The sequence below is a fragment of the Ambystoma mexicanum genome, chromosome 14, assembly GCF_040938575.1.
Source record: "Ambystoma mexicanum isolate Mex_15411 chromosome 14, UKY_AmexF1_1, whole genome shotgun sequence".
NCBI classification, from domain to species: Eukaryota; Metazoa; Chordata; class Amphibia; order Caudata; family Ambystomatidae; genus Ambystoma; species Ambystoma mexicanum.
In genome coordinates this window covers 595,759,545-595,783,150 of record NC_090940.1, presented here as the reverse complement: position 1 = coordinate 595,783,150, position 23,606 = coordinate 595,759,545, and the positions used below count along the sequence as shown (strand labels likewise).

Here is a 23,606-nt window from a genome sequence, read left to right as displayed (position 1 = left end):
TGAACAGTACTGATCTAAATGTACCAGTGATAAATCAATGTTCACAGTGCCCTAGCAATTTAAGTCACCTGAGGGTGTAGGAAGTGTGTGTGCCATCTCCAATGGGTAACAACTGATGTAAATCGACTGCAAGCGTGTTTTGAAGTATACTTAAAAGTTACATGTGATTTGCTCCCTTCTGAAGAAGGCTTATATAACTGACTGTTAAATAAATATTTGTTTAACCAAGAAACCTTGAGTGTGTTTATTTGAATAACTGTTGTGTGAAGCTCTGTGTTGCATACTTACTGCTCACATTGACCCCTTTTGAGATAGGCCTGGCTGCTCAGCCACACTACCAACCTGTGTAGTTCAGACTTATACCAAAGGTTGTGTCCCCATTGTCAGGAGGTCAAGATTATTGTAGTACACTCAAAGGGTACTGCATACAATCTTGCCTAACAGAATGTTACATGAGACGTGGGATAAAGGAATTACTACATAACCCCCCACAGCACTCCACATAGGGTGGTGGGTGGTGTGTGCTGCACCCACAAAGGAAAAGGTAAGGGTTGGGGAGAATTCTCAGAAATGTGCTAATTCCCTTCTACCTTAGAGACCCCCCAGCTCTTTTGCTGGATTTTAGGGCTTTTAATTTTTATCCTGGAGAGAGCAAGACCTTTTTCTCACTCTCTCAGGTTATTTGATTTGAACACTGTGTTTCTTTTGGTTTCCGAGTCTGACAAACGCCATAGGTATCATCTTTTTACATTGTGACACACAGTACCCTCAGTGCAGTGTCACAGAGAAGTCCTTTGGATTTCTGCCAAGGTTTAAAGCTGAAACCGCAAAGTGCTGCTGAACAGAAGTTGGTCCTTTTCTGTTGCTGAGTGTCCCATTGCAGTGCAGGAGTCCTCCAGACGTCCTCCCTCTTGTCCCCACGACTGAGGCCCAGGAACATAGGATCTGCAGAGCTGCACAGGAACAGAAGCCAGTTAGAACCGTTTTCTTCTAACCAAAGGTACTGTACAGTCCAAGAAAACGTACCTCTTGTGTAGCCTCACTTGTTCTCAGTTGAGATTTGTCTTGGTTGCTTCTGTGAAGTTGCTAACAGCTTCTTTACCTCACAAGCCTAAACAGCTTGTGGCCCTACTTATGATTTCTTCTTTTCTACATAGACTTCTAAAACATTGTGCAACATTTTCACCTAACTCTAAGAAGTGCTTCAGCTCACCTAGACTTTTGTCCAATCGACTTTCGCCTGGCCTGTCTCCCTGAATGATTCCTCTTCCCTCTGACTTTGTGTTTGGTCTTCCTTCCAGGAAAGGGTTAACTAACTTTGCATTGGGGGGTTTCAAAAGTACTTACCTGCTTCAGAATATTTGCGAGATCTCTTGTTTTGTTCAAATAACCTTTTTCTTTGACATGCACTTAAAGTCTGGTTCTAAATGCAACAGTGATGTATTAATGTCCACAGTATCCTAGAAATGTAAGATACCTAAGGGTGTAGGAAGTATCTGTGTGCCATCCTAAAAGGGTACTTACTCATTTAGAAATATTAAGAGTGTGTATTTTGGAGTGCAGTTGTGTGTTACTATTATATTGCCCTTCTGAAGAAGGCTTACTCAAACTGACTGTTAAATAAATGAATCCTTGTTTAATCAAGAAACCTTGTGTTTAAGAGTTTATTTGAATACTTGTCACTGTGAATCTCTGTGTAACTCCCCTACTGCTCACATTGACCCCTCTTGAGATAAGCATGGATGCTCAATCACACTACCAACCTGTGTAGTACAGACTTATACCAAAGGTTGGGTTCCTATTACCAGGATGTCAGGATTGTTGTAGTGCACCCAAAGGGTACTGCATACAATCTTGCCTAACAGCCCTATAAGGACGACTTCTCCCCTTGGGTTGGTGGGACCAATCAGCCCCAAGACCAATTCGACTGGAACCCCTCTCTCTGCTGGCTGTACTTCCACTGCTGCTGCAGGAACCGAGTGCCAGGGGGCAGGAACACCAGAATGAAGTGCATCGTTTTTAAGTCGGACTCGAGCTCCAAGAAGATCCTCCGGACTCCCTCCAAGCAGGACTAACCAAGCCTGAGCCACCTCAACAGAGTGCTGGATCTCAGAAGCAAGGAAATTCCACAAGGTGTCCAAGAACCGCAGTGATGCTATTTGCGAGAAGCTGAAACCGCGAAGTGCCGCTGATCTGAAGAGTGCCCATTGCTGCCGCTGACCTTCAAACTGTAGTGCAGGAGTCCCCATATGCCCTCCCTCTTGTCCCCACGACTGGGGCCCAGGAACAATAGGATCTGCAGGACCTACAACAGGAACAGAAGCCAGCTGGAACCATTTCTTCAGATCTAAGGTACTCTGAACTAAGGGGTACTTACCTCGTGTTTGTGTAGCTTGCTTGATCTCAGTTGAGAATTGCATTGGCTGCCCTTTGCAGAGTTGCTTGCAGCTTTGCCCTTCACAAGCCTCCTTGTGACCCAACAGTGATTCTTTTTACAATAAACTCTCTTAACATTGTGCAAGACTTTTACCTACCTTCAAGAAATGCCTCAGCTCCCCTTGACTTTGCTCAATTGGCATTGGCTGTCCTGACTCAGGGAATACTCTTCTATACCCTGCCTTTGTTTTTAACTAACCCTCCAAAAAGTCATACATACCTTACTTGTATAGCTGGGAAAGGGCTAATCTACATTGCATTGGGGGGTGCAAAAGTGCTTACCTATTTCAGAAACTTGTTAACTATTGCTTCTTTCCCTAACCTTTTACCTTTTGCCACAACTTGAGAATTACAGTTAAAGGGTAATAAGTGATCTATTAACGTCCACAGTGTCCTAGCTATTGAAGTCACATGAGGGTGTAGGAAATTATGTGTGCCCTCCCAAAAGGGGATCTACTTTACTAAACTGAATTAGTGTATTTTGAAGTGTATTTTAAGTGTTGCATATTGCTCCATTCTAAAGTAGGCTTATTTTAAAACTGACTTAAATGAATAAGTAATTATTTTATCAAGAAACCTTGAGCATAAGTGTTATTTGAATACATGTCACTGTGAATCTCTATGTTACAACCCTACAGTTCACATTGACCCCTCTTGAGATAAACCTGGCTGCTCAGTCACTCTACCAACTTGTGTAGTACAGACTTATACCAAAGGTTGGGTTACCTAGTGCCAAGCGGACAAGGTTGGTGTAGTCTCCCACAAGGTTAATACAAACAATCTTGCCCAACAGTAAGACGGGGGTCATCGTACTATTCTTGGGAACAGTAATTTACCCAAGAAAATGTAATTAAACATTAATAGAAGTCCAAGGGACTTCTCAGGGGCACTGCACAAAAGGTGATTTGTGTCACAATGCAAAAAGCAGATGCCTATGGAGTTTACCAGACTCCATTAAACAGTAAGAAACACAAAACTCCTAGTCAGAAAAAACACATCAGAGAGTGAGAAAAAAGTTCCACTCAGTCAGGAGTTAAAAAATGTTTTAAAAACCTGAGTCCAGCAAAAGAGCTGGGGGTCTCTATAGTTAAAGGGAAATAGCACAGAAAAGAAAATTCTCCTGAACACCCCTCTCTAATCATTTTACGAATCCAATATCTGCAGACAACAAATAACTGAGACACTGGACGCCACCCTTATGGACACAAGCCCAGTGCACATAACAAAGAACACCTAGGAAGGTCACAAGCAGTTTCTCCTTGTTTGGCAACACGCATCAAGAGATGAGCACAAACTCTATCCTATCCCCTTCTCCCTCACTATCCAACCCAACCCACTTTCCCTTACAGAGCCACGGGAGTGCCTGAAGACCATGCACATGGCAGCGGTGTGGGGTATAACGTAACATAACCTCTTTAATCGCAAATGTCTTATGTGGAGCATTCAAAATCCCAACGCTCACTTCACTCTCTGTACCCCTTAAATATGCATCCCCTTTTCCACTTCTGTACCTGCCATCCCTTTCACCAAGTATATCCTTTCATCTCATAGAATGCCCATATTCTTTTCCAATTAACAGTAATTCCATGTACACTGGAATCATAGCCCGTAACATGTTCCTTTTATTAGCTTCCTAGCTAGCTCTCGGTCCAGTTTCATAAAATGTGTATTAAGGAAAATCAAGCTAGGGTTCCGACAAGTGTACTCCTACCACTTCCATACCTGCCATCCCTTTCAACAAGTATAGCCTTTCATCTCACAGAATGCCAATATTCTTTTCCAATTAACTAATTCCAAGTAAACTGGAATCCTAGCCCGTAACATGTTCCTTTTATTAGCTTCCTAGCTAGCTCTCGGTCCAGTTTCATAAAATGTGTATTAAAGAAAATCAAGCTAGGGTTCGGACAAGTGTACTCCTCCAAAAATATAAATTGAAAAGTATTGTCTAACGTAATCTACACGAACAAGCTGTAAGGTACAAAATTACCTGTGGAGTAGTTGGTTGTTTTTGTTACCGATTCCTGGGCTTCCGATATAGCTTTCAGAATCAAGTTCTTGTTCGCCTGCTTGTAGGGTGGTAACGTAGGTCTACAAAAGGGAGAGAGAGCAGAAAAGAGGATATAATAATATCACCATAGCAACTAGTTTACTCACGAACCAGGTATCCCTTCAAATACTAGTGAAACATGTGAGACTCGGATATCAAAAAAGGGGTCTCATTACAAGTTTGCGGTGTGGTCATTTTGTTAGCGCCACTTTTTTGGATGAATTACAGCAATTATTCCTGCTCTGCCGAATGATTACTTTGGCATTGAAGTGGAAGATTTACCTCCAGCAAAAAGATCGAGGCAAATCTGCCAGTCTACCACCAAGTAATTATGCTAAAAATCCCCATGGAGTCCTATGGACTCCTAAAATTGGGACTTAACACCACTTGTAATCCTGTGGTAACCGCACGGACCAAAGGGTGGTAACTGTAACAAAGTTTGGCAGTAAATCCATGGATATAGAACGTTGGATTACCACCAAACTCATAATGATGCCTTAAGAACTTCTTGCAAAGCCTAAGAAAATAGAAGCCACTAAGGAGCCAAGGCACTATCTGCACACAAGTCTCACCCACCTTATTTACGCATGCAGGTGGGTAGGGCACTTAATCTTCATGCACTTTCCTGGGTTTTCCTCTAGAAACCCAGAAAAGAGGACCAGTGTGTGTCGGCGGGCAGGAAATGGAGGTGAGCCAGCGCCTTGCCAATGCACATTCACTCCAGGGGTATAGGTGTTTCTGGGCAGATGACTTGATACAGGCCTGGTATCAAGAGATGACACAGACAACAGATGTAACAGTTTTGAAACCCTTTATTAAAATGTCAGTAAGGGTGTAATGCCTAACTTGCCCTATAGCTATGGTGGGGATTGCCCTAACCAACGAAACTAAGGAACGTCTATGTGCAGAAGTCGGTCTGTGTCAAAACCTATGCTTGGCCTCATATGTAATACCTAAATGTAGTGCAGGGATATTCCAAGACAAAATAGCGTTCATATTAAAGTCTGGAACAATCTCTAGTTCCCGTCCCCAATTCAGGATACAGTACCAAAGACAATATTGTCAAAAAAAGGTTGGGGTTTTTTCCCAAAGCTGCAGATACCGGCTCACCAAAACAAAGTTTCAAAAGAGCTTGGGGTTCCTGTTAGGTAAGACTTGATGCAGTCAGTCACACTGTGTGAGACTACACAACATATATCTGCTTGGTATTAGGTCACCCACCTTTTGGCATAGGTCTGTACTACACAAGTTGGTAGTGTGACTGAGCAGCCAGGCCTATTTCAAGAGGGGTACATGTAAGCTGTAGAGCTGGTCAAATGAAATCCGTAAATACAAGTGTCGAAGTAACAATTACAATCAAGATTTCTGTTATAAATAGTTATTTATTTAATAAACCCACATTTTTAAATACGCATTCTTTAAAAAGGCAATTTGTGTAACAATGTAAATATACTTTAAAATTACTTTTCAGAACCAAAACAAGTCAGTGAATAATCTTTGGATATGCTTCTTACACAATTCCTACACCCTGAGGTGACTTCAATGACAAGGACAGTAATGGCATTTATATATTTCACCAGTATACATTGCAGATTCTGAAGTTGCAGAAATGAAAGGAAAGGTTTAGGGAAAGAAAAAGGTTAGTTTCTCAGTATAAGTGACGACAACTAAATGTATTTATTTATTTATATTTATATAGCGCGCAAGCAGCCCAGGGGCAGTGAGGCGCTGTTACTTGCAATAACTTAGTTACATGGTACAGGCATGATAGCGATTGTTAACCCATTATGAATACTACAAGATATCATACTGTTGTTACAGATATTGTATTGTGACATATATTTCAACATATATGATAAGTATTCGTGCTGGTGTGTCGGGCCTTATGTGAAGAGGGTAGTTTTCAGAGTTTTGCGGAAGGTGGTGAGGGAGGCCTCACCTCGGATAGTGGGAGGTAGGGCATTCCAGTGAGTGGGCGCGAGATAGGAGAAGCTGGATCCGCCCGCTTTTACTCTTTTTACTAGTGGCACCGAGAGCATGTTGGTGTATGGTGATCTGGTTGGCCTGGTAGTGGAGACGGGGTGGATCCTTTGAGAGAGGTATGCTGGAACAGTGAGGTGAATGCACTTGTGGGTCAGTGTCAGGGCTTTGAATACAATCCTTTCCTTTATTGGGAGCCAGTGGGCTAGTTTTCTGGCTTCAGAGATGTGTTCAATTTTAGCAATGCCTTGGGCTGCACAGAGAGCATTGTTCTGTATTACTTGTAGTCTCTCTAAGTTTTTGTTGGAGGTTCCTAGAAAGAGTACGTTGCAGTAGTCTAGGCTAGAGCCGTTGATGGCTCTGGCTATGTTGGTGCAGTTCTCTTTGGAGAGAAAAGGTCTGACTGCGTTGATAAGTTTGGCATGATATGCAGCTGCGGAGGCTACTGCGTTGACTTGTCTATCCATGAATAGGCTGGAGTCCAGGTAGACTCCCAGAGTTTTGACAGAATCGGAGACCGGAATTTTAATGGAGTCAATGGTGAAGTGGCTGAATTGGGCATCTAGATTTTTTAGCGTGTCGGGGGAACCTACCAGGAGGAGTTCCGTCTTGTCAGAGTTGAGGCATAGTCCGTTGTCTGCCATCCAGGCTTGGATGGTGTTCTAGAGGTTGTTGAGGGTCAGGGAGTCAGTGTCATAGTTACCTGTGAGAGTGAGGAGGATCTGAGTGTCGTCGGCGTAGTTGGTGTAGGAGATGCCCATAGCGTCGAGGATGAGGAAGAGGGGTTGTGTGAAGATGTTGTATAGGGTGGGGGAGAGACAGGAGCCTTGGGGTACACCGCAAAGTATAATGGTTGGTGATGCGGCGGCTAGGTCAGAGAATACTTGCATGGTTCGGTCTTGTAAGAAGGAGGTGATCCAGGCTGTGGCCTCTAGGGAGAATTTGGCAGTGGAGGAAAGGTGGTGGCATAAGACGCCATGATCCACAAGGTCGAAGGCCGCGGATAGGTCAAGGTGTAGGAGAAGTGCTGGTTTACCCAAGTCTCTAGCATCGTCCATCTGGTTTTAAATCTTCCAATGATATCTAGATAAGCCTTTCCCAGCAGTAACACTGTACACTAAGCTACCACCTATGATGGACAAAGAGTATTAAAGTCAATGGACTAGAAGAGTCTTCAGAGAGCCAGGACAGCCTAAGTCAATTGGGACACAGTCTATGGATCTGTTGCTCTTATTAGATCAAAGTCTTGCACAAAGTTAGAGAGTTTGTAGAAAATCACTTGTAGGGTCACAGGCTGTTGAGCCTGTGAGAAGAGAGTTGAACTCAACTCTAAAAGGTGAGCCAATGCAAAGCCCAACTGAGAAGAGCACAACAAAACAAAGCAATAAGGTAAGTACCCCAAGCCTAAACGGTACCTCTGGTTTGAAGAAGCGTGGTCCAGCTGGATTCTGTCTTGCTACAGTGGTGCAGACCCTTGTTCCTGACCCTTAGTTGTGGGGACAAGAGGGAGGACATCTGGAGGGCTCCTGCGGCTGTACTTGGGAGGTTGTCGGCAGCTACGGGCTCTTTTTGATTCAGCTGCACTTTGCGGTTTCAGCGTTTAGCAAACAGCACTATGGCGGATCTTGGATACCGGTTGAACTCTCTTTGCTCCCTCGGTCCTGCACTCTGGTGAGGGGACGCTGGATCTGGAGGTCCTGCTTCTGCAGGGTCCTCAGGAGTCTCCTGGAGTTTATAGCCAGATTCGTTCCGCAGCAGACGTTGCACTCGACTACGGACTCTTGGCCTCTGGCATTGGGTCCTTACAACAACAAAGAAGCACAGCTGTCAGGGATGGTGATCCAGTGGAGTTCGTCTCGGGGTTAGTTGGTTCCACTTACCCAAGGGGTGAAGTCGATTCGTCCAGAGCTTCTCTGTCAAGGTAAAAGGAGTTCAGCACAGCAGCAGGGCTTCACTGGGCAATTCAATGGTCCAGGAGGTTGCAGCAAGCTTCGTTCATGGTCTCTTCATCTGGTGTTTCTCCCAGTGGTCGACTCTGCCTGTAGTCCCAAAACCCTTGCCTTTTAAGCAGGTTTCTTGCATTCATGTACAGCCTAGGCTGTCAATCATATAGCAGGGTGGCTGTCCTAAAAGGACAGCCAGCCAGCCAAACAGGACTAGTTGCATTCAGGCATTCCTAGAGACAAAGGACAGGGGAGTTTTGGATCCCTCCCTCACATCCTGTCCTTCCAGAAGCACTGGAGCTAGGGGCGGGCTTCAGGGCTGAAGACCGCCAAAAGCAAGACAAACAGAGGGCTCAAACCTGTCTCAGCACACAGAGTAAAACCCAAGAAAGACCTCACAAACAGAAAATGCTGAAAAAAGACGACCGGGGCCATTTTGACAAAATGGTCACCCATTGGTGCTGTACTGCAGCTGAGGATTCAACCTGCAGTAGAAAAGCACAATGGTAGGAAAAATTAAACCACTGCCACCAGCCCTTTAAAGTAGTGAAGGTAACATAAAAATTTTACAAGAGAGAGTAGGCTAATGGGCTACTAGGTAACCCCCCACTCCACATAAAATGGGGTGTGCTGGACCTACAAAGAGAAAAAGTAAGCAAAGTCAATTTGACTTTACTATTCTTGGGAACTGTAGTTCACACAAGAAAAGCTATTTAAACCTTATTAGAAATCTAGAGGATTTCTCTGGGACACTGCACTGAAGGTGCTGTGTGTGGCCATACAAAAAGCAGATGCCTATGGAGTTTGTAAGACTCCAAAAACCATGAAAACACAAAAATCCAAATGAGGTAAAAGCACATGAGAGTGAGAAAAAGGTCTCACTCACTGCAGGGTTAAAATTAAAAAGTCCTAAGTCCAGCAAAAGTGCTTGGCGTCCCTAAGGTTGAAGGGAATTAGCACAGAAATGAGAATTCTCCCCAACACCTCTCTTTCCCAAGCTTCAAGCACTGGTTCACAACACAATGTTCCAAAAAATGCTCAGGGCTCTTCCCCAAAAGACGCAGGTGGAGGTACACAGAGTTCCAAAAGATATTGCTCCCAAGAGGCTTAGGTCTTCCTCCCACAAGCTTTCAGTCTTGCTTCACCAATGATCTCAAAGTGTTTAGTAGGAGCTTAGGTTTCTCTTTCTCCAAGCCTGTTGCACCGATTCAAAACCAATATTCTGCTCTTTCTGGTTTCTCGGTTGCTTGTGCAGTTACTTTTCATTTTGTTGGGGCTCCCTGGTCTAAGCGCAGTTAGCATACCGCACGGTCTACCGACCACAGGTTGTGCAACCAGTTGCACTTATCCATGCACTTTATCCCCGTAATTTAGGAATAATGTGTTATTCACACTTGGAAGATTCAAATGCAGCTTAAAGTTTCAATTCAGCATTTTACTCACACTTTGCTGCTCCCCTCGGCTGCTTATTTGCAGAAAACTCTCAATTCCACTAGCTCGCGTTGCTTAAGAATTGTCCTTTAGCTGTTCAGAGTCTTTTGAACCTGTATACGTCCTTAAACATGACCACTCATACATTGTTATTCATTAGCCCATTGTCGGCCTTACATTAGTCTATTTCATAATTTGGTTTTCATCAGAGGCTTTCGAGAACGTGCTGCCTGAACGCGGCCAAGTCCAACTAGGCTTAGTAAAACCATTTAACTGATACAGTACAAGACTCCACTCTTAATATAAGGCTTTACTACTGTTAGGTAAGATTTAGTTTCATAGTAATGATAAATCTTCCTGACCTGTGCCAGCCCCAGAACTTTTAGCTTTACTGGTGGATTTATTTTTCTTATACCTCAGTGAGTGGGAACCTTTTTCCACACTCACAGAATCTTTTACTCTTTTTATGGGTGTCATTTTTAAGACTCCCCATAGTGTCTTTTAAAATGTATCCTCTGACAACTTTTTGGCAATAAGTGCCTGTTGTTGCTGGGTTGCCCTATGGGCTCCCCTTTTAACTTTCTCTGGCTAACCTTGTGAGAACTAGAGTTCCCAAGGTTAGAAAGGATCTTTGGATCCCTTTTACATTTTGTTAAGTGAGACCAGCACCCCCCACCTTATGTAGAGTGCTGGTAGATGCCGAGTATCCCCTTTCTCATTTCAAATGTAACATTTATGTTACAAGGACAAACTTACCTTTAATGACTGGTGGCAGTGAACCTTTTTATTAATACGGTGCACCTTTAACGCACGCTATTTGCACAGCCCCGGTAAAGGCACCCATTGGTGCTAATTTTACCAAAATGGCCGTCGTCTTATTTTTTCACCATTGTTGTTTGTTTGTTGTTTGCTTATTTGGTATAGCGCAAAACCAAACCCGAGAGTAGCTTGGCACAGACATTACAAGGATACTTGAGAACTTAGGTACAGAGTAATACAGTAATGCAGTAAAATTGGGAAACAGTTACATACTGTGAGTAAAAAGAAAACAGTTAAAGCATGGTGACAAAAGCAGAGTGACATAAGTGCAACCATCAGTTGGCAGAGGTCAAGAGGGACCCAGTGACATTCCTTGATGCAAATAGCAGATGCCAAAGTGTGTTCGGTAGGGGCAGGGTAAACCGAGGGGGCAAAAGGTGGCAAAGTGAAGGGTCCTGGGAGGAGAAATGGTCAAGTGTCATTAGATCGTATCCAGGTAAGGACCTTCCGCCTGAAGCTGGGGTAGGGTTGGTCAGTTCTGAGATCTAAAGGGAGTCTGTTCCAGGTTTGGGCAGCTGTGACCGGAAAGCTAGAGCCACCGGCTGTGCTTTTTTTTGTATCTGGGCACCACTAAGGTGTAGGCGTTGGACATTCTTGTGGGTCGGTTTGAGGTTCTCTTGTTGACTATCTGCCAGGTAAAGATGAGCTATGTTGTTGAGACATTTAGAGGTGAGATAGAGGGTTTTAAGGGCAATCCTCTCCTTAATTTTTAGCCAGTGGATACTTCTTCTGGAGGCAGAGACATGATCTCTGGTCGGGATGTTTAAAGCTGCTCTGAGAGCCTTTATTTTGGAGTGTTTGTAGTTTATCAAGAATGTACTTGTTAGATCCCACGTATAAAGCATTGCTGTAATCCAATCTGGATATGATAAGTGCATTAGCTAGAGTGATGAAGCTAGTCTCAGATAGGAATGGTCTACAAGCCCAGATCAATTTGCAAGTATATGCTGTGGAGGATGCTAGGGTATTAATTTGTTTCTTAAAGGTGAGTGCGGAGTCGAGATAAACCCCAAGGGTTTTGATTGCAGGCATCACTTTGATGACATTGTTATCAATGTTGAATGAGACATAGGTAGAGTCAAGTTCTTTAATCGCCGTCTGTGCCAGGGATCAGTAGCTCCATTTTGTCGTCATTCAGGCAGAGGCCGTGAGATGCTATCCATGCCTGAATGAGGAGATATATCTTGTTTACTAAGGCCAAGTCTTCCAAGAAGTTGCCCGAAAGGGGGATGAGGATCTGAGTGTCATCTGCGTAGTTAGTGTAAGTGACACCCAATTTTTCCAACTTGTCAAACAAAGGTTTAGTAAAGATGTTGTACATCGTGCGAGATACACAAGATCCTTGCGGGACACCACAGGAAACTTGTATGGGATCAGCGGCTGCTAGATGGGAGAAGACTCATTGTACGGTTCGTAAGGAAGGATTGTACCCAGGTTATGGCATCACTTGAGAAATGGGCGGCAGAGCTAAGATGATTGCATAAGACTGCATGATCTACCAAGTCAAAAGCCGCCGATAGGTCAAGGAGGAGTAGCATAGCTGATTTACCATTGTCCTTCAACTCGTCAATTTGGGTCTTGAGGCAGGAGGCAAAGGGGTAGAATTGAGGTATTGTGAGCGTTTGTTGGCTAAGTCGATATAGCCTCTGAAGGTGTGGTAGGATGACGGTTCATGGAGACGGGACAGTCTTGCCCTCAGTCTCATATTTCTATCCTTAGGAGGGCATGAGGCAACAGATGCGAGTGCCATGGTAGTAAGGAGGCTTAATGCAAAGAGTATTGACTGGGTATTAGTGGTTTTCAGCATGGTCATGGGCAGGGAGAAGCGGATAATTAGCAGGTCCAAGTTTAGGCTATGGGTCTGATCTGGTGCTGCATACAAGGCGTGCAGCTGTATGTTAGATGTGGCCTTCAGGTAATAGGCAGATACATAGTATTACAACGTTCAAATTGTTGGGCAATGGGCAAATCTAAGCAAATACAGTTTGTGCTAAAACCTAGATGGGCATGTCCAACTATTAGCAGACTGTTACAGTATGCTAATAGTTAGGCAATCTAAGCAAATACAGTTTAAACTAAAACTTCGATAGGCATGTGCAACACAGACTGTTACAGTGCCTAGATTCAAATTTCAGCGTGTGAGCACGCAAGGGCTAGATAGTGGCTGGTCACCGGTGAGTAACAAATAAGAACAAACAGTGCCTAGATTCAAATTTCAGCGTGTAAGCAGGCAGGCTAACTATTCCTAGCGTGGTCATAGTACAGGTAGGGTGACAGGGGTGCTCCCTAAGTAGTATGGAGCCGAGTGCACATGGTAGTCTCGATGGGTGGTATGCGGTTTTAACTTCAGTGCCGACTCAATAAGCACACTGGATAATATACTGTTTAGACTTAAGGGCAGCCCGGTCATCACAGTCTAGATAGGCAGAGCAGAATAGACTATTATGACCCACGCAGTGTAAAAGACGATGGGGCGGCTAATTGAGCTTTGGTGCGACCCCATGAGGCGCACAGATGTGGGTTGTTATAGACTCTAACAGAGCTAGATAATCAGTATAGAAGAGAAAGGCTGTTTTAACTTAAGGGCAGGTTCGGAAAACACAGTAATGCAATAGTCTGTTTCGATTCGTCGCGGGGCCGCCGAGGCGAACAGCTGAATAGTGTGAGCAATATTACGTATCATGCGTACAAACAGTGTATTGGTCTATGGCGAAGCATACACAGCCTTTCTGTAGGGGGGTACTGACATGTAGGCTAAGGAAAGATACACTCTAGGACCGGGGGTGGTTCGCAATAAGGGTGAGCGGTTAAGGAAGTAGAGCACATCAGTTCACCTTAGAGGATGTCCAGTGAGTATATGGAGCTTGTTGTAGGGTTCTAGGCTCTGACCTCAGGACAACTCAGGCCAGGCTCAAGACAGGCATCAGCCTTACGGGGGTGGGCCTTCCAGGGATGTGGGCCCGGCTCTCGCCTCCCGGCAGCGGGTTGGCCAATAAGAGCAGAGTAGCTGCAAACCAGGAGGCCGCAACGGGTGATGTTTGATCAGGCACGTCGACGGTCGGCCATCTGTGGAATTGTCGTAGTTCACAGGGCACAACACTACAAATATTTCAGTGTGTGATGCTGCTGGGAGTCTGCAGATCCAAGCGACAAATATATGCTGCAGTTACATTTACAGCACCTAGTGCGCTAAGAATAAATGTTGCAGGGCGAAATCATGGGTGCATCAGTGAGGTCCCAGGCCTACCTTGGATGAGGATCTTGGTGGCTGGGCACTGCTCCGATGAGGGGGAGTTCCTGCTCCTCCGAGGGCAACCAGGCTGTGATGTAGTGTTCCTTGTCCTTTCTTGTTCCTTCCCCGTATATCCAGGGTGGGAAATTCCTTTGTGCAATTTTTATCTTCGACGGGAGTCCTGTGGACTCCCCCACCCAGGCTCCAGAGTGTGAAATGCCCACCTGGTTCCCACGGGGGCGCTGATCTAGTCTGGATTACTGCGGCCTCTTCTAGCGTGATGCGCAGGACCCGGAACACCGATTGGACAGGACCTCCAAATCGTGCTTCCTTGGCCCGTAGGAATATCCTTCTGCAGATGAGAAATGGGATTAACAGTCTGCAGAATGGTGTGCTAACTCCCCCCTTCCCCCTCTCCATTCCTCTCTATTCCTCCAAACCCGGTTTAAGCTCACCTTATGGTTTGGAAGGTTGAACTCTCCATCCTGCTTCTGGTGCAGGGGCCCGCGTTCGTCCAGTTACTACACTGGTTTTCAGAATGGCGCTAGCAAAATCCACTTGACTTTCCTGAGCGATGCGCCGTAAGTATGAAAGTTCAAAGTTCAAGTGAGGCCCCTTTTATGCTGTCTTTCTCACCTGTGATCTGTCCTTTATTTCAGGTGCAGAATGAAGGCGATGCGTCGAGGGGTTAACCTGCCGAGGTGAGTAGTAATGAGGGCGATCCCTCTAGATGTCCTTATCATTCCTCTAAAATGTCTCTAGTCCTTTCCCCATAGGGGCCGGGGTACGGTACCTACCAACGGGGCGGCGCCGACCCGAAATGTGGAAGAAAAGCCGGTAAGTATTATGGCTGTTAATCAGGCTTTCCTTCTGTGTGTCCTTCTGCTCACCTTTTGTTTCTTCCTCTCTCCCCTAGGTGCAGAGATGTGGCGTCCGATGCTGACAGCCGCGATGGAGCCGGGAGATGTCTCGAGGACAGGACAGGTGAGTGAAGCGTGGCGCTGCAGCGAGCAACGCAATGCTTTTCAATTGAAGTCTTCCTTCAGGGATGCTGGCGAGAAGATTCCGGATGCAGGTAAGAAGCTTGAAATAATCCTTGGTTTTCACCTTTCTCTTCTCTTCCTTCCTTGCAGGTCTTCCAGGTTCGAGACGGGCATGGCTGTAGTCCAGGAGCAGGAGCAGACACGGTGAGCGTCAAGCTGCAGGAAGCAGAACAACGCGAAGCATGAGCTGCTGTCTGGGCGTGGCTTAAATAGCCTCCAAAGAAGTCCCAGGTATGTATCCTTCCCCAACTAGGTATGTATCCTTCCCTGGCCACGCCAGAGTGAAAAAATAGTCCCTATGAAAAAATAGTCCCTTTCAGGTCTCAGGGAGGCCTGAAGCGTGCAGCATGGTCTGCATCAGGTAAGTGCACAAAACACCTCCCTTTATGAGCCTGGCGCCTATGGAGCCAGGACTGATGTCCAACATGAGCCTGGCGCCAAAGGAGCCAGGACTGAGTCCAAAGAGTCCCTATAAGGGGCCGCTGGGCTTTTACCCTAGGGCATGATGCCTGCTTCCGGGGGTGCTGGGCCTGGCCTGATGGTCCGGGGGTAGGCATCATGACAGCACTCCCCCCCCCAAGGCCCCTCCCAAGGTCGTTCCTTCTGGAGGTTTCAGTTTGTTTGGGAAATTCCAATGGAACCTTTTTACCAGCCGAGGTGAATGTACGTGATCACTGGGTTCCCAAGACCTTTCCTGAGGCCCGTACCCTTTCCAATCAATTAGATAGAAAAGCTTTGATTTTAAGATTTTGGAATCCAAAATGTTCTTTACTTCGAATTCTGGCTCTCCATCTATCAGGATTGGGTCTGGTGGCTTTATTAATCTGGTTCCTGGTTGTACTGGTTTCAAAAGTGACACATGAAAAACGGGGTGAATCCGCATGTTGGCTGGTAGATCGAGCTTGACTGCTACTGGGTTATTATAGCTTTGATTGAGTAAGGGCCTAAATACCTTGGATTAAAAGTTCGAGGTCCCTTGAGCGATAAGTGTTTGGTAGCCAACCATACTTGATCCCCAATTTGGTACGGAGGCACCTCCTTTCGATGTAGATCCGCATTCTTTTTGTATTTCTCTTTCGCATGTTGCAAATGTGCAGTTGCATCCTTGAAGGCTTGAGTTATCGTAGAATGCAAATGATCCACTGCGGGCATTTCAAGGCTCGAAGGTGAGTCCAAGTCTGAAGTACGAGGGTGATGTCCATATAGGGTAAAAAAGGGGCTTTGACCCGTTCCAGAGTGTATCGAGTTATTATAAGCATATTCAGCTAGCCACAGAATATCCTTCCAATTACCCTCCGATTGGTGCAACATACATCGTAGAAATTGTTCAAGGGTCTGGTTCGTTCTCTCCGTCTGACCATCGGTCTGTGGGTGGTGGCTGGTCGAGAGTCTTACGTCGATTTGTGCCAGCTGACAACACTTTTTCCAAAAATGAGAAATAAACTGGCTTCCCCGATCGGAGACTAGTATGGACGGGAATCCATGCAAACGGATGATATTCGAGGAATTCCTTGGCAAGAACAAAGGCTGAAGGTAATCCTTTCAAAGGAATAAAGTGGGCCATTTTGGAAAATAAATCCACCACGGCCAGAATAGTATTGTAACCATTACAAGAGGGCAGGTCCGTGATAAAATCTAGTGACAGGGTGTGCCAAGGTGCTGGTGGAATGTCTAAGGGCTGAAGAAGACCGGCGGGTCTTGTCTTTTGACCTTTGTTTTGGGCACAAACTCCACAGGACATCACAAAAGATTTAATATCCTTTCGCCAGGAAGGGCACCAGAATTGTCGTCTAACCTTTTCCTCAGTTTTGGCAATGCCAGGATGTCCTTCTATCAGGGTGCCATGATGACAGGAAATAACCAGTTCTTGCAATTCCTTTTCTGGCAAAAATAAGCGTCCTTGGAAGTAAGGTAAGCCATCCTTGACTGAAAAGTTAGACCCCTTTTTGATCCAATCCTGCAAGGCTGACGAGTCCAGGACTTTTTTTACTCGTGCTTGAATGTCTTCAAGGGTTTGTAAAGTGGTTATTCCCAAAATTCTTTGTTCAGGAATTATCGGCACAGGTTCTGAGTTTGTGTCTATTTCTTCCATTCCAATTCGGGATAGAGCGTCCGCCTTACCATTCTTAGAACCGGGGTGGTAGGTGATTACAAAATCGAACTCAGCAAAGAACAAAGCCCATCGGAGCTGTCGAGACGATTGGGCCTTGGCAGTTTTTAAATATTGTAAATTTCGGTGATCAGTGATCACGGTGATGGTATGCCGGGCGCCGAGGAGATAATGCCGCCAAGCCTTAAAGGCGGACTTAATGGCTAATAGTTCCTTATCGGTAATCGCATAATTTATCTCCGGTGGTGAGAACTTTCTGGACCAAAATGCTACGGGGTGCAGTTGGTTGGTTTCAGGGTCTCTCTGAGATAGGACAGCTCACATGGCTAAGCTGGACGCGTCGGTTTCGACTATATATGGGAGATCAGGACGCGGGTGCTTCAAAATAGGTGCGGACGTGAACTTAGCTTTCAACTCCTGAAAGGCCTGTTCGGCTTCCTCGGTCCATTCAAAACGTTTATTTTTTCGCAAGAGTGCAGTGATGGGTTGCACCACACATGAACACTCCGGGATAAACCTGCGATAAAAGTTGGCAAAACCAAGCACGCTTTGGACACCTTTCACTGAACTAGGTGATGGCCATTTGAGGATGGCATCCACTTTCCGTGAATCCATTCGGACCCCTTTAGGTGTCAGGATGAATCCGAGAAACTCAACCTCTGTGGTATGGAAAACACATTTTTCCAGCTTGGCAAACAGTTTGTGCTGGCGCAGTTTCTCTAGGACGGCCCTGACATGTTTTCTGTGATCAGATTCCGAAGAGGAGTACACAAGAATGTCATTGATATACACGATAACACAGACATCGATGAGTTCCCGAAGCACATCATTCATGAAGAATTGGAAGGCAGCAGGCGCGTTGCACAACCCGAAAGGCATCACCTGGTATTCGAATAGTCCATATTTTGTACGGAAGGCCGTTTTCCATTCGTCGCCTTCTTTTACTCGTACCAGATGATAAGCCCCCCCGGAGATCTAACTTGGTGTATACGCAAGCGTCCTTCACCTGGTCAAGGAGTTCAGGGATCAGAGGCAGAGGGTAACAATTTTTAACAGTTATCTGGTTCAATGCGCGGTAATCGAAACAAGTCCTAAGGTCGCCCTCTTTTTTAGGCACGAAGAACAAAGCTGAAGATGCCGGGGACTTTGACAGGCGAATGAAACCATTGGCGAGGTATTGATCTAAATATTGTCTCAAATGCAGATTCTCAGGTTCAGTAAGGGCATAAATCCTGCTACAAGGGGGTTGTGCACCGGGCACCAGATCGATTTGGCAATCGTACGATCTGTGGGGAGGTAACGTGTTGGCCTGTTCCTTTTGGAAGACGTCCTGAAAGTCTTGGTACTCTGGAGGTAGTTGCATGGGGACAGAGGTTACTGATGCTAGATTAATCTTTGCATTTTCTGGGTAGCAGGTTTGTGCACAATCCGGGAAGGTTATTCTCTTCGCCCGCCAATCAATTCGAGGATTATGTGTCTCTAACCAAGGGACTCCGAGAATAAGCTGAAACTGTGGAGCCTTGATCACATCAAACACAACTGCCTCCCGATGGCCATCCGGACCTACAAGTGTCACCTCAGCTGTGGAATGTGTTACCGGTCCAGAGGCAATTTCGGTTCCATCTACAGTGGTGATGAAATCTTTGCTGGTTTTAGGACGCAGAGGGAGGTTTATCCTAGAGACCAATTCTCGATCCACATAGTTTCCTATAGCCCCGCTATCGATGTTTGCCTTTATAGCATGCAACCGTTTTGGCTGTTCCGGATCTATGAGGACCATTGGCACAATGAAATGCGTGGTCTGAGAGTTAGTTTTCAAGCTCGGCAAGCGGACCCCTACGCTTGCCGGGCGTGGTCGTTTCCCGATACAGAGTTTCCATGGATTTCATCAGCGGCTCCTACCACCTTCTTCGGCGGCTTAACCGGGCAATCTCGTAGAAAGTGTCCTGAGGACCCACAATAAAGGCATAATTGCATCTGTCGTCTTCTTTCCCGTTCTTTTTGAGTTAGGGGTCCTTTAACTCCTCCGATTTGCATAGGCTCCGAGGCATCAGCCCCCTTGGAGTTAGCATGGGTTTTGGCCCACACCCGGGTTTCAAACTTGGACCGATCTGCTTTTCTGTTTTGCAGCCTGTGATCCAACTGGACCACTATGTCTATATATTCAGTGCATTCTTGGGGCGGATTTACAACTTGTGCCAGGACATCTTTAAGTTCTCCGCGTAGACCTCGATAGAATAACGTGATTCTTTTCTCCTCTGGCCAACCAGTTTCCACAATTAGTCTATTGAAGGTTGCAATGTAGGATAGAAGGTCTTGATTGCCCTGTCGCAGAGATAGAAGTTCGTCATCCAGAGCATGTCCCTGGGAATGTCGAGCAAATAACCTTTCCATGCTTGTTTGAAATCCTTGAAAATCACAAAGAATCGGGTCATCTTGAGTTACCAGTGGGACTGACCAATCGGCAGCACAGCCGCTGAGATATGACAACACAAAAGCTACCTTGGTCTGATCATTAGGGAAGGCCCCGGGTCTGCATAGGAAGTGCAAACGACACTGATTCATGAATACGGCAAATCGTTTGGGGGTCCCCAGCAAAGCATTCGGGTGGGGCCAGCGGCATGTTTGCAGGTAGATTAATCAGCACAAGGTTACTGGAAACCACAGGAGTGGGGTTCCCCCCAGAACCGGGTAAAGGAGTTTGTCCAGCTTGACCTTGCAAAAGCTGTCTAGCCAGGTCATCAGTCCTTTCCCTTGTTACAATCACTTCTCTTCTGAGGGCATTAGTCTCTTGACGAGCGGCGTGTACCTCGGCCCGTAATTCCCCCAGTAGTTGGGCCAGTTGGTCAGTCTCAGAAGTTTCCATAGCGCCTGGGTGGGAATTTGTAGGGAGGCTTCGCGTTCTGTAACACCCACCTGGTTCCCACGGGGGCGCTGATCTAGTCTGGATTACTGCGGCCTCTTCTAGCGTGATGCGCAGGACCCGGAACACTGATTGGACAGGACCTCCAAATGGTGCTTCCTTGGCCCGTAGGAATATCCTTCTGCAGATGAGAAAGGGGATTAACAGTCTGCAGAATGGTGTGCTAGTTCCCCCCTTCCCCCCTCCGTTACTCTCTATTCCTCCAAACCCGGTTTAAGCTCACCTTATGGTTTGGAAGGTTGAACTCTCCATCCTGCTTCTGGTGCAGGGGCGCGCGTTCGTCCAGTTACTTCACTGGTTTTCAGAATGGCGCTGGCAAAATCCACTTGACTTTCCTGAGCGATGCACCGTAAGTATGAAAGTTCAAAGTTCAAGTGAGGCCCCCTTTATGCTGTCTTTCTCACCTGTGATATGTCCTTTATTTCAGGTGCAGAATGAAGGCGATGCGTCGAGGGGTTAACCTGCCGAGGTGAGTAGTAATGAGGGCGATCCCTCTAGATGTCCTTATCATTCCTCTGAAATGTCTCTAGTCCTTTCCCCATAGGGGCCGGGGTACGGTACCTGCCAACGGGGCGGCGCCGACCCAAAATGTGGAAGAAAAGCCGGTAAGTATTATGGCTGTTAATCAGGCTTTCCTTCTGGGTGTCCTTCTGCTCACCTTTTGTTTCTTCCTCTCTCCCCTAGGTGCAGAGATGTGGCGTCCGATGCTGACAGCCGCGATGGAGCCGGGAGATGTCTCGAGGACAGGACAGGTGAGTGAAGCGTGGCGCTGCAGCGAGCAACGCAATGCTTTTAAATTGAAGTCTGCCTTCAGGGATGCTGGCGAGAAGATTCCGGATGCAGGTAAGAAGCTTGAAATAATCCTTGGTTTTCACCTTTCTCTTCTCTTCCTTCCTTGCAGGTCTTCCAGGTTCAAGACGGGCGTGGCTGTAGTCCAGGAGCAGGAGCAGACAACGTGAGCGTTAAGCTGCAGGAAGCAGAACAACGCGAAGCATGAGCTGCTGTCTGGGCGTGGCTTAAATAGCCTCCAAAGAAGTCCCAGGTATGTATCCTTCCCCAACTAGGTATGTATCCTTCCCTGGCCACACCCGAGTGAAAAAATAGTCCCTATGAAAAAATAGTCCCTTTCAGGTCTCAGGGAGGCCTGAAGCGTGCAGCATGGTCTGCATCAGGTAAGTGCACAAAACACCTCCCTTTATGAGCCTGGCGCCTATGGAGCCAGGACTGATGTCCAACATGAGCCTGGCGCCAAAGGCGCCAGGACTGAGTCCAAAGAGTCCCTACAAGGGGCCGCTGGGCTTTTACCCGAGGGCATGATGCCTGCTTTCGGGGGTGCTGGGCCTGGCCTGATGCTCCGGGGGTAGGCATCATGACAGAGTGTCTGTTAAGGCAGGAAGCGAGGGAGGAGTCCAAAACTCTGCAGGCCTTTGTCTTCCAGCCTGAGTGCCAGATCCCAGTTCAAACTGGGAGGCTGGCTTTCCTGAAAGGAATTGCCAACCCCTCCGCCCCCAAAGTTTGAATGTTGCAAGGCTGTTTCATTGGCTGGGTTCTGCATAAAAGTCAGATCCTGGAAGCTGAAGAGATAGTCGACCACTGGAACCAAAACCAAATAGGAAGATTAAGAATTTGCGGCTGAAACGATTTCAAGCGACCGGAGAACCTGCTGTGTAACTGGAGCCTGCTGTAGCCCTTCCTTCAAACCAACCTGTGGACTCCAAAAACGACAACCCCAACACAGAGCCTGGGGAGACCCACTAGACTCAATAAGACCTGCATTATGAGCCATCTCACGCCGTGATGCGACCTTGCAGGGCTGCAATACCCCAATACCCTGGGACATCGAGCCATTGGGCGGTGCACGGTCTTCCGAATTCCAAATCTCGCTAAAACATTGTGGGCATGCTGCTGGATCTTCAGAGGCACGAATCCAGTCTGAAAAGACCCCTCATCATGGTGCTGGACCTTGCAAATGAAGAGAATCTGACCGGCGATATTCTGTCTTCTTCTGTGCTCCTGAAAAAGGCACCAAACCCCCAGAGGACCAGCCACGAGGAAAACCTTGCCTAGAGCCTGTTCCGTGCTAAAAAAGTCCTTCCAGTGACCTGTCTTCTGAATGAAGGAACTCAACTACTCAGTTTTTGGCTCCAGATCCTGCTGCAAAAACCTCTGTGCCGGCTTGGGTATTTACGTACCTTAAGTCTCTTGTGATTCCTGTACAGTTTTGGGGCGTTTTCTGTGCTTGGGAAGCCTCTCGTCCAGTTCACCCAGGCCCACTGATGGAATCCTCCTACGGAGTCTTCTGTTAAGCCCCTGCACCCTCAACTAACTCTAAAGTAAAGTCCTTACTTGTTCTAACAGTCTTCCTTAGGAACTCTGATTTTTGCTACTTAAGAACCTATCCTCGAGATCCAAGATGGCGACCGCGGGAAGGAGACGTGTGTGTGTGTCTCTCGCCAGGCTGCAACAATGAAGCACTAAATAAATCAGAGGAATCTATCAGTAACCGATGATCAGCTCACTAGGAGCCCCCACCACAGCTAGTGCCTTTTAGACACCCGTGACACATCGAGGACAGGCGAGAATCTCCTGAGAAGAACAGGGCAGAGAGGACCTATACGCTGGCAGCCGGGACCGGAACATCTTCAACCCAGATGCAGGAAATCCCAGAGGTATCGGGGAGGCGGTCCACCACCCTCAGGACTGGCGAAGGAAGGCAGCTGGCCAAGGGCTGGGAGCGGGACCGCAACGGGCATACCCAACCCGCAGACAAGGGGGACATAACCTCCCGCCATACAGAAACCCTCCAGCAGTCCGGTCCCCCCCATCCCTCCTCCACAGACTCACCCGATGGGCGGGGGCTCCGCAGATGAGCCGCACCAACTGATCAGGAAGAGAAGCCGGATGGGAGGAGGTTACCCCCTCTTGCCCCCCGTGGATGACGAGGAGCAAGTAGGCAGAGGCTTGGGGTCACTGAAACCAGCTGGGATCCTAGACGCCACTCTGAGCTGGAGCACGTAGAGGCACAGAGGATCGTAGAGGAGATCACCGGAATCTCGAACAGGGGGCACGGCCACCCCACACTACCCCATCGGTGGACAGAAGAGACAACGGGAGAACTTGGCCTCAGCAGAATTGGGACCAGAGGTAGATTCCTTAAGCTCCCAAACTCGGAAGCTGCACGCAGCGGTAAGCAGGGAGCGAGGGGGTGGTGGGAGGGGGACACTAGAAGGCACTGAAAACTAAGAGGCCTCAAGAGAGGCCAAAATCACCCTACACCGCCCCCCTCCTTCCCCTCCCATGGACAAGTTTGCACCAGGGATACCTCAAAAGCGCATTTAAGGACACACAGTGCGTTCTCCCCACGCTAAGCGGTCCCACACCAACCCCCCCCCACACCAACCCCCCAGCCCATGAGGGTAAGCCACATAGGGACGAACCGGGAAGGGGAGGAAAGGCACCAGGAAGAGCCTCACAGAGGCCAGAGCACATACAGGCCAGAGGCGTAAAACCCTCAGGACAGGTGGGCCTGCAGAGACACCCAGTACAAGAGGACTGCCCTGGACGAACACGGAATTGCAAGGGAGGGTACAGGAGGACCCATTGAAGACACACAGAGGGAAGGTGACGCGCCAGCAGGGTCAC

At 47.1% G+C, this 23,606-nt stretch overlaps 1 protein-coding gene across 2 annotated transcripts in view; it reads right to left on the bottom strand.

The window, feature by feature from the left end:
- ZC3H14 (zinc finger CCCH-type containing 14) overlaps positions 1-23,606 on the bottom strand; it is a 437,675-nt gene that overhangs the window by 217,169 nt on the left and 196,900 nt on the right. For both annotated transcript variants that reach the window (XM_069637953.1, XM_069637954.1), the window contains exon 8: positions 4,424-4,524. In XM_069637953.1, the coding sequence (XP_069494054.1) occupies positions 4,424-4,524 (101 nt within the window). The remainder of the gene's footprint in view (positions 1-4,423; positions 4,525-23,606) is intronic.